At 42.1% G+C, this 17,006-nt stretch overlaps 1 protein-coding gene across 1 annotated transcript in view; it reads left to right on the top strand.

The window, feature by feature from the left end:
* The window catches only part of LOC134227995 (ubiquitin domain-containing protein 1), a 44,442-nt gene extending 28,218 nt beyond the window's left edge, over positions 1–16,224 (top strand). The window contains exons 3-5 of the mRNA XM_062709750.1: positions 14,785–15,180; positions 15,238–15,341; positions 15,594–16,224. Coding sequence (XP_062565734.1) covers positions 14,785–15,180; positions 15,238–15,341; positions 15,594–15,749 — 656 coding nt within the window. The 3' untranslated portion in view covers positions 15,750–16,224. The remainder of the gene's footprint in view (positions 1–14,784; positions 15,181–15,237; positions 15,342–15,593) is intronic.
* The last annotated feature ends 782 nt before the right edge of the window (positions 16,225–17,006 follow it).

Here is a 17,006-nt window from a genome sequence, read left to right as displayed (position 1 = left end):
ACTTCCTTCCGCAACGAGAGAAAGAACCGCACAGCACGAAAGCACGATGCGGTCTGAACGAGGGCTAGGTTATATTATTGTATGTACTAACTTTCTCCTGGAAGGAGATTCTCTATTCATCCCGTGGATTCGCATAAGTGTATCTGCTTATGGAACCACCCCATTCATTTTTGGCCCTTCATACAGGAGTTTAATGAAATACAAACAATAATATAATCATGATCAAATCGTTTGTCAGATATGGCCAGTGCTATCGGCAGGTGCCTTGCTACAATAGATGGTAGTATCATCATCATCATCATCATCATAACAAAAGTCCAATCGAGGCTTCTAATTGTTGATTAAATAGTTTACTTTTTAATTAGTTAGATAGATATGGATTCAATTTCCAGTTCTAGCGATTGTTAGAACTTGAGAATTGCATTAAAAGCCAAGGGAACAGGCATGCCTGTGATCGAACAGTTGGCGACCTATTGCGTGAGAGGTAGAAACCGTAGCCATTAGACCACCTGACTATTTTTCTTATTAGCAGATAAAACTTATCTCGATTACTATATGGGATTCGTTTCCAGTGAGATCCTGTAGCCATTCGGTCCACTTTGACAAACTCCATTGACTTCATGCCAATAGACCTACTGAGCAGCATCGTCAGCTGATTGGCATTCCATCAGCACCAAAGCGTTTTATATAATATAATCAGCCAAACCACTTCTGATTCGCTTATAAATCGATCAATATTTACTCCCGTGCCGCCGAACATCAGCTAGCGGTGAGCAATCTGTATTCGGCTACCTTCTCGCCTAAACAGTATCAATATTAGGAGTAGAGCGTATGTGTAGTCAGTTTACTATAGTCTGGTGGATAGAATCATAATTAAATCGAGTGCAAACAAATGAGTGATAGAAATTTTTTGGTTCGAACATTACAAGTAAATTAAGCAGTGACTTTTATCCTGCGTAAAAACTGCAGCAAATATAGCAATACATGATTTTTAGCGCAGTTGAATGTTTTAAAAATACAACCGTCATGAGGCGTTGTTGGGTCTGTTTCTAAATCGTTCTACATATGTCTACCAGACTGTAGTAAAGTGTCTATAGTAGCTCTTTGTTGGACTAACTGGGTGCTGCCTGGAGCTGTTGCGTTGTGGATTGATACCTCCTCTCTGATTAACGCGCGCCACCTCAACCAACGCAACACGATGTGTCGTCGATGATGGCATCACGGCGATAATCGTTCGCGTCCAGTTTTGAGACGGAGCACAACAATATTTCCTCGAGCGAGCGGGCATGAGTAGTCAAAACAAAACAACAGTTTGTTCGGCGCTAATAACATAGTCCTGCCGTTGGGTTGGATGGGCATCGATAGCCGCATGGGACAATCTATTTGATCTCGAGGACATCGGAATCGAAGATTAAATCTATTATCATATCATTGTTTGGTGTTTCACCATTGGCGTCTCGTGATTTTTTGTGTACATTTTCCATCGTTTCTATCGCACTCAAATACACATTGGCTAATAAGTTTATCATAAAAACGATCTAAAAACAATAAATAGGTGGTTAACCCCTAATGATTGAAAAATCTTTCAGATTGAAATAAACGTTGGTATTGAAACGCTCAAATAATAAAAAAAATTTCTTCGTCATTAGCATTCATTAGAGGCTTATCTTGACAAAATCGACATAAATCCACTATTTAATCTATATAGGGTAAAATGCCCAATAGTGGACCCCCTAGTAGCGGAATTTTGCTCTTCCTGTCATACGGCTTAGAAATTTTCAAAATATTAACTCTGCTTGTTATCTCACAACAAGCTCTACATCCCCTCTTCACGATACATACATAAAACACCCAAATACACGACGTTATTCGTTGAAATTAACATTTTAAAGACTAACTGAATTCGCCCTTTAGTAGACCCCCTGGGGGTCCATAATAGGAAATTGCTTCCCTATAGTCGACACTTCATTTGATTTTCATGTCCCGTTTCGGGACGTTCTTCTTCCTATTATGGACCCCCCAAAAATATTCCTATAATGGACACTGTCGTGTTTATTTTTTATAGAATTGTAAAAAATCATCTAATTTGACTTTCCATAGCATTTCCAATGAATGTAATCAAATCATAGGACTGTAAGGTAGGTTTTCCCGATATAATTTTATAGCGAAAAGTTGACATTGTGCAGTAATAATGCAATAATGGCTGGAGGGTCCACTATTGGTTGGGGGTCCACTATTGGTCACTTTACCCTATGCTGGACACATGGTAGTTAATGCGTATTTATTTTGGTTTCTTGAATAAAGCATTATTTGATAGTTTTAATCAAACCTCATACATTGAATTCATAAACTACGTGTTGCTATGTTTAATCGAAAAGTGTTCACAATGAATTATTGGCAGTGGCTGATTTTCTACCCGCCGCCGGGATGCAAAAAAAATAATGCCACGCATATCCACACCGCTGACGACGATTTCTGAACCGGTGCTACTCGCGTTGATTTTTTTTGAATAGTTATTATTTTTCACCTCTTCAATGTTTTTGACAGGATTTCACTGAATTTAGTTTTTTCACACTTTTATCTCAAGAATGTTGATTGTTGATGAAGATAAAATTTATTTTTTTATTCAATCAGTGATCTTTCAACATAATAATACTATCGAAATTTAAAATAAATAAATTTCAAAGTTTCTTTTCAGAATCATTCAAATTCATTTTTCTTAATCAATAATCATTAATCAGGTCCATTGTTAAACATAAATGATACATATTTGTGTCAACATTCTATTATGACCATGAATCGTTAATCATATTCAAAACGTTTTATTCATTCATCATAATGTTTAATTATTGTTAAATAGTGATTTGATCGTTAATTATAGGTAATCAAAAATCATTGTCAGAAATAAATAAATCTTAATCTTTAATCTGTTAAACATAAACTTATCGAATAAAACGTATCGGAAATTACTTTTTTTAAATAACTTCAATTTCTCTTTATTACATTTCAAACAAGATCAAAACATAACTTTCGTGGAGATGCTAATGCGAAGTGTCTAGGGGAAGGTAGTCGGTTGTCGACACCCTTTTGGTGTTGGTTCATAACTTTCGCCCAAATGAACAAAGTTGCGATATTTGCATACCAATGGAAGCTTATAGGCATAAGCTAATAACTGGTTAAGAAATTTGATTTTTTTTCTATTAGAAAATAATTAATAATAATTTTGTTAGGTGTTGATGTTATAGTGTTTAGAAAAAGGTGGTCGGTTGTTGACACCTTAAATAAACGATCAAACGGAAAAATATGAACTGAGGACGTTATGACTGAAAATATCAAGATTTATTGTAAATGGCAATGAAATTTATTACATTTAAGTACATTACACATATTAAATCAAGCAAACATTGTTATTTTCGCTCACATCGTGGCTACTAACCTGAAGCTGTCTTGATATCTCGCTTGGAAAATTAAATGCCGACAATCGACCATATTTGGGCGCCGATAATCGAAATTAACAACCATTTTGAAAAGTGAACATTTTGAAATTAATTGCAAACGGCAGCATTCAATATTGAATCACAAAATTGAGTAAATCTACTTTGTATGTAAATGCGAAATAAATTTACCTTTCGGATCGTTTAACTTCGTTTTGTAACAAACACTAAGCAAGTGGCCGAAAAAAAAACTTATGAGTAGGTTTTCACAATGACGGATTCCAAGCAGAATGACGCATCGATCATACTTGATGATATTTGATTCGATTGAAACTTGTCATATACTCTCGGTGTAGAAGATTGACCATTTTCCACTAATGTAAAAAAAACTCGACCCCCGAGTCGTTTTAATTAATTTAAAAAATTACAACTCGGAAACCGTTCATTTAATAAACTGTCTGAGTATGAATTGTAAGTGACTAAATGGGCTGGTCAAAAGTCACATCCAGGCGCTATAGTATATGCGCAAAATAGCCAGCATGAGTTAACCACCAGAAATTTGTATGGCGAAAGACATCTAACGCGGGTTTTCTCAAAATTAGAAACTTTTCATGAAAAACTATTTGGTACCGGTTATGTAGGAAGGTGTCCGCTACTATGCCTACCAAATATTTTTTTGATGAAGGTGCTTTATTTTGAGAAGTCGAACCTTAGATGCCATACTGATTTCAGAACATTAACTCCTAGTGTGCCGCTGTAAGCACGCTCAAAGCAGGCGATTCATTGTGTTAGATTTTTGAGAGACAATTTAATGATGTTCTCTGGAAAAAAAAATCCCGACTATTTTTTCAGGAAATTCTCAGGAGAATTTTCTCAAGCTATTGCGGCATATTTTTTGAATTTCTCCATGATTTGTCTCAGTTTGTGAACTTCACCTGGATTTCCACTCGAAATTCTACAAAAAAAACCTCTGAAATTCGACAGAGAAAGTCATCTTAATTTTTTTTAACTATCATTTATTTGGAAGGCTCATTTGCCGTAAAGCGTTACGGAGCCGGAATCATGTTTTTGAATACAGTTTTTTATGATTGTTATACTCTAATATTAGTTTTGGGGAACCGAAAGACTCGCGGTTTGGTCGAGGTTAGGGAATACAATTATACAATAGGAAAGGAAGGGAATATAGGATGCTTAATTAATTACAAAGCTGATGTTCACACAGTTGAAATCCTTGGCAATGTTTCACATCTGTAACGAGACAAACATTTTTGGGAGACAGCAACGAGAGGAAGACATACGAATGGAATTTGACGGTAGACAACAAGAGGAAGACATTCTATAAAAGTCATCTTAATATGCAAAGCAAACTCATCTGAATTTTCACGGGAATTGCGTTTAAATTTCCACGCGATATTTTTCAGGATTCCCAAGATTTTTTTCTGAATTCTCATGCAAAACTCTTCAAAACTTCTACTTTAAGTTCCTCTGAATTTATTCCTGAAAATCTGCTAAATTTCTGCTCTTCTGGTTGTGTTGAGTACGCTAGTGAGTACACTTAAAACTAATACAATCCATATCCCAAGACAATCATGCACATACTCACGAATGATGAAAATTTTCTGAATTTTCCAAAAATCCTCGAAATATACAAAGAGTTTTTCCTCAAATATCCACGAAATTCCTTCAAATTCCCCTGAAAAAATCCTTTGCGTTTCACTGGATTTTTTTCGGAATCTCACAAAAAATTTCCTCTGAGATATGCATGGACATATTTTTTTGAACTCCCTCCAAGATATTTTTACATTTTGAAATCAGGAATACCCATTGAAAATTCTTCAAAATTTCCTTGGGAAAATCGTCCGATTTTTTTGAAAACTCTTTATAATTCCCTCGGAAAACTGTTCGGAAACTCCTGGGATTTTTTTGGAATTTCCTCGGAAATCTGATCGGATTTTTCTCGAGAAATTTCTCCTGGCAAATTGTTCGGCATTTTCTCGTGAAACTGTGCAGAATGTCCTCCAGAATGTTCTCGAGAAACTCATCGATTTTTTCTTAGAAATCCATTCGGAATGTCTTTGCGAGTTCAGTGCGTGATTTCTCTTGTTTCGGACAGCAGAACGATGGCGCGATCGGCCGAAATCTTGTGTTCTGCTTTGCGCGGCCGGTAATAAAAATCAGTTCAGTGCGTGATTTCTCTTGTTTCGGACAGCAGAACGATGGCGCGATCGGCCGAAATATTGTGTTCTGCTTTGCGCGGCCGGTAATAAAAATCAGTTCAGTGCGAGATTTCTCTTGTTTCGGACAGCAGAACGATGGCGCGATCGGCCGAAATATTGTGTTCTGCTTTGCGCGGCCGGTAATAAAAATCAGGTCAGTGCGAGCTTTCTCTTGTTTCGGACAGCAGAACGATGGCGCGATCGGCCGAAATATTGTGTTCTGCTTTGCGCGGCCGGTAATAAAAATCAGTTCAGTGCGAGATTTCTCTTGTTTCGGACAGCAGAACGATGGCGCGATCGGCCGAAATCTTGTGTTCTGCTTTGCGCGGCCGGTAATAAAAATCAGTTCAGTGCGTGATTTCTCTTGTTTCGGACAGCAGAACGATGGCGCGATCGGCCGAAATATTGTGTTCTGCTTTGCGCGGCCGGTAATAAAAATCAGGTCAGTGCGTGATTTCTCTTGTTTCGGACAGCAGAACGATGGCGCGATCGGCCGAAATCTTGTGTTCTGCTTTGCGCGGCCGGTAATAAAAATCAGTTCAGTGCGAGATTTCTCTTGTTTCGGACAGCAGAACGATGGCGCGATCGGCCGAAATATTGTGTTCTGCTTTGCGCGGCCGGTAATAAAAATCAGTTCAGTGCGTGATTTCTCTTGTTTCGGACAGCAGAACGATGGCGCGATCGGCCGAAATATTGTGTTCTGCTTTGCGCGGCCGGTAGGCCGGTAGTTAGTTTGTACTACTTTTCGCGCCCGATTCATGGCTAGGTAAAATCACTGTGTATAAAGAATGGCACGGTCGTATCGCTTATCAGAGTGAATCCAGATCCAACGATGCCTACCAATTAACTGATAATCCTTCCTGTGGTTTTTGTGGAGATTCAGAGGTAAACACGGTCTCCAAATAGCAAAAGCAACCTACTGGTAGTCCGTCCATCTTCACAACTGACTGCAAGGACATAACCGGCGCCGTTATTGATCATTTGAATATATTTAAATCATCCGAAACTAGGACACTGAGAATGCTTTAACAATCCAAGTCAATCATTCAGTTGATTCTTTTCTTTGTGCTATTTCACTGATTCTGGTCAATCACGGAGTACTTACTTACTTACTTACGGATCCTGTACACCTCCGGTGGTGCAAAGGGCCGACTTGAAAGATCTCCATCCTGAGCGTTGCCCGGCTATCGCTTTAACCTGTTGCCAGGTTAGATTTCGGTCGACTTCTTTTATTTCTTTATTGAGGCTTCGCCGCCATGAGCCTCTGGGTCTGCCTCTGCTGCGATGTCCCGCTGGGTTCCAGTCTAATGCTTGTTTACAGATTTCGTTTCCGCTCCTACGTAGAGTGTGGCCGACCCAGCCCCACTTCCGATCCCGAATTTCTGTTGCTATCGGCCTCTGGTGACAACGACGATGGAGCTCATTGTTTGAGATCCAGTTGTGAGGCCACCAGGCCCGAATTATATACCGCAGGCATCTGTTAATGAACACCTGCAGCCGTTGAGTGTTCTCCACTGATACACACCATGTTTCGCTAGCGTATAAAAGCACAGATTTCACGTTAGAGTTGAAAATTCGTATTTTGGTGCGTTCACTTATCTGCCTGTTTTTCCAGATATTTCTTAAACTCGCAAAGGCAGCCCTTGCTTTCTTGATCCGTGCGCCTATGTCGATCTTGGTACCGCCGTCCGACGCCATTTGGCTACCAAGATATTGGAAGCTTTCAACATTCTCCACTGGTTGCCCGGCTACTGTGAAACTGGAAGGAGTCGCCGTGTTTACATCCAACGATTTGGTTTTGTTGACGTTGATGACTAAACCTGCCGAGGAGGAGCGCTCGGCAAGGTCGTTGAGCTTACTCTGCATATCAGAGCGCCGTTGCGCGAGGAGTGCAACGTCATCAGCCAATTCGAAGTCGTTTAGATGCTCCATGGTTATAGGCTGCCATAACAGCCCGCGGTTTGGATCACGGTCAATCGCACCTACCAGAATCTCATCGATTACGATCAGGAACAGTAACGGTGATAGGATACATCCTTGCCTCACACCAGCTACGACCCGGATAGGGTCGGACAGGACCCCATTGTGCAGCACTCTACACGAAAAGGCCTCGTACTGTGCTTCGATGAGGCCGATGATTTTCTCAGGAACTCCCTTGCGTCTCAGGGCGCCCCACATATTCTCGTGATTGAGACGGTCGAAAGCTTTTTCGTAGTCAATGAATACCAAGTAAAGGGACTCTTGGAATTCGTTGACCTGCTCCAGAATGATGCGGAGCGTGACAATATGGTCCACACAGGATCTTCCGGTACGGAATCCGGCTTGCTGCCGCCGGAGAGTCGCATCGATCTTCTCCTGAATCCGGGCTAGGATAATTTTGCACAGAACTTTGAGAACGGTACACAGCAACATAATGCCTCGCCAGTTATCGCATACAGTCAGGTCACCCTTTTGGGCACCTTTACTAAGATACCTTGCATCCAGTCGACCGGGAAAGTTGCGGTGTCCCAGATATTATGAAATAAACGATGCAGTAGTTGAGCGGATGTCATGGGGTCAGCTTTGAGCATCTCGGCTGATATGCGGTCGACCCCTGGGGCTTTATTCGATTTCATGCTTTGGATGGCTGTTTGAATCTCTAGCAGTGATGGAGCTTCGGTATTGACGCGTGTTATACGTCGGATCCTAGGCAGATCATGCCGAGGTGGTGATGGCCTGGCTGGCACTTGAAAAAGTTGTTCGAAGTGCTCAAACCAGCGTTTCAGCTGGTCAGTTGGGTCGGTCAATAACTGATCATTCGCGTCTTTCACAGGCATCGTTGCATTCATCTTCGCCCCGCTTAAGCGTCGTGAGATATCGTAGAGGAGGCGAATGTCCCCGGTTGCGGCGGCTCTCTCTCCTTCGTCGGCCAGAGAGTCTGCCCACGCTCGCTTGTCCCGTCGACATGAGCGTTTTACTTCCTTCTCAAGAGCCGCGTATCGTTGGCGGGCTAGAACTTTGGCTCCTCTGGTTTTTGATCGCTCTATCGCGGCTTTGGCTTCTCTTCGCTCCTCTATCTTCCTCCAGGTCTCCTCGGTGATCCATTGTTTTCTCTGGGTGCGTAGTTCGCCCAGATTGTTCTCGCTGGTGGCGATGAAGGCATTCTTGATGGCGGTCCATTGGTCTTCCACGCTGCCACCTTCCGGAATATCTGCAGCACGCGTCTCCAGTTCTTCAACGAAGGACCGTTTCACCGTGGCATCTTCCAGTCGGCGTGTGTTGAATCGTCGTCCAACTCTTTCCTCCTGCCGACGAATCCGCGCAATGCGCAGGCGTATTTCGCCGATGAGGAGGTGATGATCAGACGCGATATCGGCACTACGTTTATTCCGTACATCAAGAAGGCTCCGTTTCCATTTTCGGCTGATGCAGATGTGGTCGATTTGATTTTCTGTAAAGCCGTCACGTGACTTTGTGAACCGGTTGATGAGGGGCTATCCCCCGATCACCATGTCATTATTACCACAAAATTCTGCGAACAGCTCTCCGTTTTCGCTCATTTCTCCGAGACCATGGCGTCCCATAATGCGCTCATGGTTCGAGTTGTCGGATCCGATCTTCGCATTGAAGTCGCCCAAACAGATCTTGATATCACCCTTCGGAATTCTATCTACGACGGCATTGAGTTGACTGTAGAAGTTCTCTTTGTCTTGCAGATCGGCAGCATCGGTTGGCGCATAACATTGGATTATAGTAAGGTTTCGGACCCGTGTTCTAAATCTGGCAACGATTATCCTTTCACTTATAGGTTCCCACTTCATAAGCGCAGAGTGTGCCTGAGCGCTTAGTAGGAAGCCAACTCCGCGTTGCCGGGGAGCGTGTTCACCTCGTAAACCAGAGTATAGCAGAACTTGTCCCGACGGCGTTCTGTGTTCTCCAAAGTTTGGCCAACGGACTTCACTCAGTCCCAGGATCTCAAGCTTCATGCGGCGTGCCTCATTGGCAAGTTGTGCCAATTTACCCTGCTGGGCTAGGGTTAAAAAATCACGGAGTAGCAACCATAGATATGTGTAGTCAGTCAAAGCTAAAGCTAAGCTAGAAATCCTTTCGAAACGTCTTTGGAAAACGCTTGAAAAAAATTCCGGGAAATCAACGAAAGTTTCCCGTGAGACGCTTTAAAATTTTCTCTGAAATTGTTCGGAATTTTCTCTGGAAATTTCTTTGGAAAACTCCGGGGATTTTTTTAAATTTCCCCGGAAATCTCATCGGGTTTTCCTCGGGCCATTCGTTCTGAATTCTCTTGTGAAACGCTTCAAAATGTTCTCGAGAAACTCTAGCAACTGGCCCTCAACATTATTATTATTTAGTTAGACTAAGGCTGAAGTGGCCAGTGCGGTATGTAAGAGTCTTCTCCATTCGGCTCGGTCCATGGCTACACGTCGCCAACCACGCAGTCTACGGAGGGTGCGCAAGTCATCTTCCACCTGATCGATCCACTTTGCCCGCACCTCGCCTTCTTGGGCCCGACGGATCGTTGTCGAGAACCATTTTCACCGGGTTACTGTCCGACATTCTGGCTACGTGCCCGGCCCACCACAGTCGTCCGATTTTCGCGGTGTGAATGATGGATCCCAGCAGCTCATGCAACTCGTGGTTCATTCGCCTCCTCCACGTACCATCCCGGGTAGAAGAAAACAGCAAAATAATATCAAATTTTGCTATTAATATATGAATAACTGAATAGCAAAATATGATATTAGTTTGTTTGATATAGTTGCTAAAATAGCAAAAATAATAACATACATTGCTTTAGCAAATAACTCATAAGTAACTCATTTTGCTATTATAATAACAAACCAATAGCAAAATATTTAAAGAAAAGAAAATATCAAAATCAGTTATTATTGATATGTTGAAAATGCAAATGATAAATGAATAACAAACTTTGCTATGATTGCAAAATTTGTTCTTTATCTGTTGTTCTGCTCCTTTTTACAATAGCATATAAATAACTAATTTTACTATTATAACAAAATTTGTTGTTGGGATGCTATTTTATGTAATTTATAAATAACATAGGAATAACTAAATCTGATATCATGGCAAAAATTGTTATTATTATGTTATTTGTTTGTTATTAACCTCTACCCGGGATCCGCCATCTGCACCCCACCATATTAGATGGTACGCAGTACTTTCCTTTCGAAAACTCCCAGTGCACGTTGGTCCTCCACGAGCATCGTCCAGGTCTCGTGTCCGTAGAGGACTACCGGTCTAATGAGCGTTTTGTAGATTGTCAGTTTCGTACGGCGGCGAACTCTATTCGATCGGAGAGTCTTGCGGAGTCCAAAGTACGTACGATTTCCAGCCACTATGCGTCTCCGAATTTCTCTGCTGATATCATTTTCGGCAGTCACCAGTGAGCCCAAGTACACAAATTCTTCTACCACCTCGATTTCGTCCCCACCGATGCAAACTCGAGGTGGGTGGCTCACATTGTCTTCTCTTGAACCCCTTCCTATTATGTACTTCATCTTCGACGTGTTGATGATCCGCTTAGCTTCCCTCTTCAGTCTGATGTAGGCTTCCTCCATCTTCTCAAAGTTACATGCCATAATATCTATGTCGTCGTCGAAGTCAAATAGTTGGACGGACTTATTGAAAATTGTACCACTCGTGTTAATCCCTGCTCTTCGTATTACTCCTTCCAAAGCGATGTTGAATAGCAGACAAGAAAGATCACCACCTTGCCGTAACCCTCTGCGTATTTCGAAGGGACTCGAGAATGCCTCTGAAACTCAAACTACGCACATCACCCGATCCATCGCTTTGATCAACCGTGTCAGTTTATCCGGAAATCCGTGTTCGTGCATTAGCTGCCATAGCTGGTCCTGATCGATTGTATCATATGCGGCTTTGAAGTTGATAAATAGATGATGTGTGGGAACGTTGTATTCGCGGCATTTCTGCAGTACTTCAGTCGACCAATTTCCTCCTGGATTTCCTGGAGATCCGAAGCCAGCGCCTTTGGATTACCTCACGCTCATCCGTAAGAAGGTTCCCGTTTATGTCCTTACACATATTAGGCTGTGGCACGTGGCCATTACGTGAACGGTTCAACTTCTCATAGAACTTTCGTGCGTTCGTTCGTGCGGTCTCGGTCTTCCTGCTGGCGCTTTTTCCTTCGGAAAATCGAGTTTTGTCTGTTCCGCGCCCGTTTGTATCGTGCCTCGTTCGCCCTCGTGCGGTGTTGCAGCAATCTCGCCCTGCTCACATTTGCCGTCATACCAGTCGTTTCTCTGATCCGGGGGCACCGTGCCAAGTGCAGCGGTTGCGGTGCTACCAATGGTCTACCGTCTTGTAGCCGCCCAACGTTAAGCCGCGGTGTCCATCTTCGACGCGTGTTGTACACCGTCGAGAGTTTTGAGCGCAGGCATACTGCAACGAGGTTGTGGTCGGATTAAATATTCGCACTGCGGTAAGTGCGAACGTTCGTGATGTCGGAGAAGAATTTGCCGTCGATTAGAACGTGGTCGATTTGGTTTTTCGTTTCTTGGTTAGGTGATCTCCATGTGGCCTTGTGGATATTTTTGCGGGGAAAGAAGGTGCTACCATTCCGCGGGAGGCTGCGAAGTTTATGCATCGTTGGCTGTTATCATTCGATACGGTGTGCAGACTATCCGGTCCGATGACCGGTCTATACATTTCCTCCCTTCCTACCTGTGCGTTCATGTCGCCGATGACGATTTTGACGTCCCGCAGTGGGCATCCGTCGTATGTCTGCTCCAGCTGTGCGTAGAACGCTTCTTTCTCGTCGTCGGGTCTCCCTTCGTGTGGGCAGTGCACGTTGATGATGCTATAGTTGAAGAAACGGCCTTTTATCCTCAGCTTGCACATCCTTGCGTTGATTGGCTGCCACCCAATCACACGTTGGCGCTATGAAGCCGGTTCCCAGCTCGTTGGTGGTACCACAGCTTTGGTAGAAGGTAGCCGCTCGATGCCCGCTTTTCCACACTTTCTGTCCTGTCCAGCAAATCTCCTGTAATGCCACGACGTCGAAGTTGCGGGGATGTAATTCATCGTAGATCATCCTGTCGCAGCCTGCGAAACCTAGGAACTTGCAGTTCCATGTTCTAAGCTTCCAATCGTGATCCTTCATTCGTCGCATAGGTCTTTGCCTATTATATCGAGTCGTATTATCTCTTATATTGTTCGTAATTATTGGTTTTCCAGGCGACTTATTGGGCCAGCGCAAACCTCCTGTCTCGTCGGAGGGCCCTCAACATAGGATTTACAAAATTTGACATTTACTGTCAGATCCGAATCAGGAAGAAAAAGAAGAAGGAGAGGAAGACCTACACGGTTTTTATCTCCTGAATCTCCCTCCCTCCCTCACATAGGGAAGATCTATTAATTACGTAACGCAAAAATTGGTAATTTTCGACCCCCTCCCCCCTATGTCACACTTTTTGTATGAATCATTTAAAAATTTTGGATGGATTGTCGTACTTCGGGCAACCCCTCCCTCTCCAAGCGTCACGTAATTTATGGATGTCCCCATATAGAGTATGTTGTTATAAAATTAAGAGCAAAACTACTCAACAAGGGCAGTAAAGTGTGGGAACCCAACCCAACGTTAAGTAATCTCATGTTTTCAAAAGTTAAGTATAGTTTACCAAACTTTTAGTTAGTTTCTATTCAAAATTAAGTATATTTTACTAAATATTAGGTAAATTTCACTTAATTTCATTGAAAATTGTTCTAATTTTGGGTTCCCACACTAATCTTACGATTTGAGTAAAATAACCTCATATTTAGTACTTTTTTCTAACCGTGTATGCTGCCTCGTTCGATAGTTTTGATATCGAATTGTATCGGCTTTGGCGTCATATCTTTGGGAAAACAAGTTTTTCGATTCAGTCACTTCATTTCTTTATGTAAAAATGCAAGCTTGTATTAGGTACCTATCGCAGATTTCCGACATTTATGTCATAAAAAATCAATTTACCTACTGTTTTCAATACATTTTCAAACATCGCAACAGTATCACTATCCCTATCAAAGTAATTTTCATCTAATCATCAAAAATCATTTGCTATCTGAAATCCATAGCTGTTTGTTCGTATTTCCTTTCCACCATGGGCAGCTGAATATGATACATGTACGTATTAAGGCTTTCATTATTCAATATTTTATCATACTTCACGTTATTATCGATCTTCGGATAACGTGTGGGGAGTGACTAAACTTGGAAAACACGTGCACGCATTCGTTCGTTCAACGTTAGCCACATGGCCTTTGGTTGCTATCCATGGCGATAGTCGATACCGTTCAACATACCCATAGACTATCTACCTGTCCTACCTGTTGTTATCTTTGCGTTTGCAACAATTGTAAGGTACACATATGTCAAACCCTTTGCAGAGAAGAACCGGACACATGCGGTAGCGAGTGCAGTTAGTTTGCCACCCTCCAGTGTATTATGCCAGGAAGAGGTCATGTACAGGCGGCGATGTAATAACAGTAATGATTTGGCATTGATGAAATTGGAGTCATTATGGACTACGCCTTGGTTGGTCGATGATCCTGTTTGCAACCGCCCCGTGCTGCTGTTGTGAACTCCCCTCGTGTTTGTGTAATTTATGGTTACTGGACAATGGGAATGCAACTGGGGAAACAAACTGGGACACATGACAGAAAATTGATTTGTACTTAGATGGTATCGGTCTAGTCATTACGGTTGGTGCTTATCACGAACAAATCGCTACCACTGAGATATTCAGGACATAAAGTGTTTAATTGCGTTGGCCTTCATGAATGAAATTATCTAAATTGTATCATAATGAATTTACAAGCACTTATACTATGTAGCCTCCATTAGGAACAATTTGGATTATAAGTAACAAGTCATCGTGGATTAAATTGTGTCATAGGTTATTGATCTCTTAAGAAATATGGTCTGAGTTGGAGAGTATTTAATTAAAATTTATTTGGTTTTATTTGAACATCAAAATCAGAAAAAATGATCGCTACTAAACCCTCAACTGATAATTGATAATAATCACACCATTTTCACCAGCAGCTTAATGACAAAGAACGAGCATGTTTAATCCCACTAATAACGAACATTTTATTCTGTTTTCCTATAATTTCAGGAAATACATCCAGCTACGTCGGTACCCAGCGCAAAAACCATCCGCTGTGCCACGAAACGATCCGCTGGAAATCGGAAGTGCCATTAACGGAGGGTCAGCTGCGCAGTAAACGGGACGAGTTCTGGGACACGGCCCCAGCGTTCGAAGGGCGCAAAGAAATTTGGGATGCGCTGCGGGCAGCGACCAGTGCCGCGGAAGCGCTCGACTTCCAGCTGGCGCAGGCCATCCTCGACGGGGCCAACATTTCCGTTCCCAATGGATACCTCACCGAGTGCTACGACGAGCTCGGATCGCAGTACAAGCTCCCGATCTACTGCTTATCATATCCGATCAACATAGTTAAGGAAGATTACGGACGTGACTCGCCTGCCGAATACTCGGAACCCGTGGATGGAGGTAAACAGTATGTTTTTAAGTAATGGCTGAGTCATTGATTATATTTTCTTTTACCAGGCATTGAAGTCATCCTAAAGCTAAGGCTTTCGTCCACATGTACAGATGTTAAATTACCAGTTTATTCTAAAGACACAATCGGTCAATGTAAAAAGAAACTTCAGGTAAGTGCTCTAATTGTGTTTAACTTGCGGCAATTCTTTATTCTACCCACGAACGCAAAACACCCATTAGGTTCAATGGACCTTTTATCGAAATTAGTATCCATTAGGCGAGCCACAGTTACAAGTCTATAATTAGCAACTACATTGCAATGCATCATTCTATTGTGTCAAGTGATTAATGTTTCTATTCTTGAATCCCTTTATTCCTCACCAAAACCACAACAAATCAAAATCGCGCAACCCCACGGTTAGGCCCAGGAAGGAATCGATGCATTTACTCAGCGATGGTTCTACGGGGGTAAGCTGCTAGGTGATAAGATGCACATCGATGAGGCCCACATACAGCCCGGCTACATAGTGCAGGTTATTGTAAATACCGAAAAACAATCGTCGCTGGCGATTAGCTAGCCAAGAAACAATCGTCACTCGCAATCACACACCGAGGTGCGATGCGGCCGAATCAGGGGCACCGTTTCAATGAATGGGTTGGCGCGGTGGCGGTGGCGCGGTAGTATCAGTTCTGGTACCGAGTTCGTTGTCGGGCGCCAAGGCCTGCCCGAGTCGAAATGTGTTAATATATGCTAAATACTATTCAAATTGAAGTTTTATGAATTCGATCAATCTTGCTCTTGAAATTCGCACATGCTCGCAGCTGCTGCCTTTAAGGGGAAGCATGGTTGTGTTACGATTCAGCTGCTATTCGCAGGTTTCAGGACGGTGGAAACTTATTATAAAAAAGAGTTAAACCTATTGAGTAACGCTGATGATTCAAATGTAGTGGGAGGAGAGAAGCGAAAATAGTTTAAGTAATCAAATAGTTATTACAATTACTGATAAGAGGTAATTAATATATTATTGAGAGACAAAACATATTTAAATTTTATTGGAATGTGTTCTGATTTATCTTCGAAAAGCCTTTTCCATCGAATTAAACCGTGTCGGAAAGTAATTGGTTTCGAAAAAGAAGTTATCTACAAATTAGTGATGACAAATTAGTGATGACATGATGACAAAATGATGATTCATCCGCTGATGTTGTGCTTCAGAAGTGATAAACCTTCAAGTCAATACAGGATTACAAAAGCAAGAGAGGAATGAAAAAGTTGCAAACAGGAGTGAAAGATGAAAGCCTAATCAAAAGAATTGCTAAAATCTAAAACAATCCTTTAAAGAATTTCAGTAGAGTAGAAGCATAGGTATTCAGCATTTTAAGAACATTTGGTAAAAGTTTTCAGATATTTTATTGAAATTCTTTTCAAGTGAGGAGTAACTTTTGCTTTTTTTAACCAGTTCATTTATTTGGTAGGCTCAGTCGTGTGTGACACTTTGCGGAGCCGCAATTCTCAAGTATGATATTTTTACATGGTATATCATCTCATCTTAACAGTTAGTTGGGAGGGGACATAGACCATAATACTCGTGGCGACTCAAGGTTAGAAAACTTAATACAGGACGGACGGGGTAGGGATTTGGGTTTAGGGTATTTCAGCTGCTCATCCGGGCGTTTGACGTTGAACGTTGAAAACGGTTTTGCGTGGCGTCGTGCTCGATTTTGGTTCGTCAGGGAGCATCTTCCGGATGGCCAGAGCTTCGGGGTACATGGTACAGATAAACAGAATCGGACAAGAAAAAAAACTGAGAAAGAGAAGAATATAGGCATTAAAG

The sequence above is a fragment of the Armigeres subalbatus genome, chromosome 3 (assembly GCF_024139115.2).
Source record: "Armigeres subalbatus isolate Guangzhou_Male chromosome 3, GZ_Asu_2, whole genome shotgun sequence".
Lineage (NCBI taxonomy): Eukaryota > Metazoa > Arthropoda > Insecta > Diptera > Culicidae > Armigeres > Armigeres subalbatus.
This window is presented reverse-complemented; position numbering and strand designations above follow the sequence as displayed.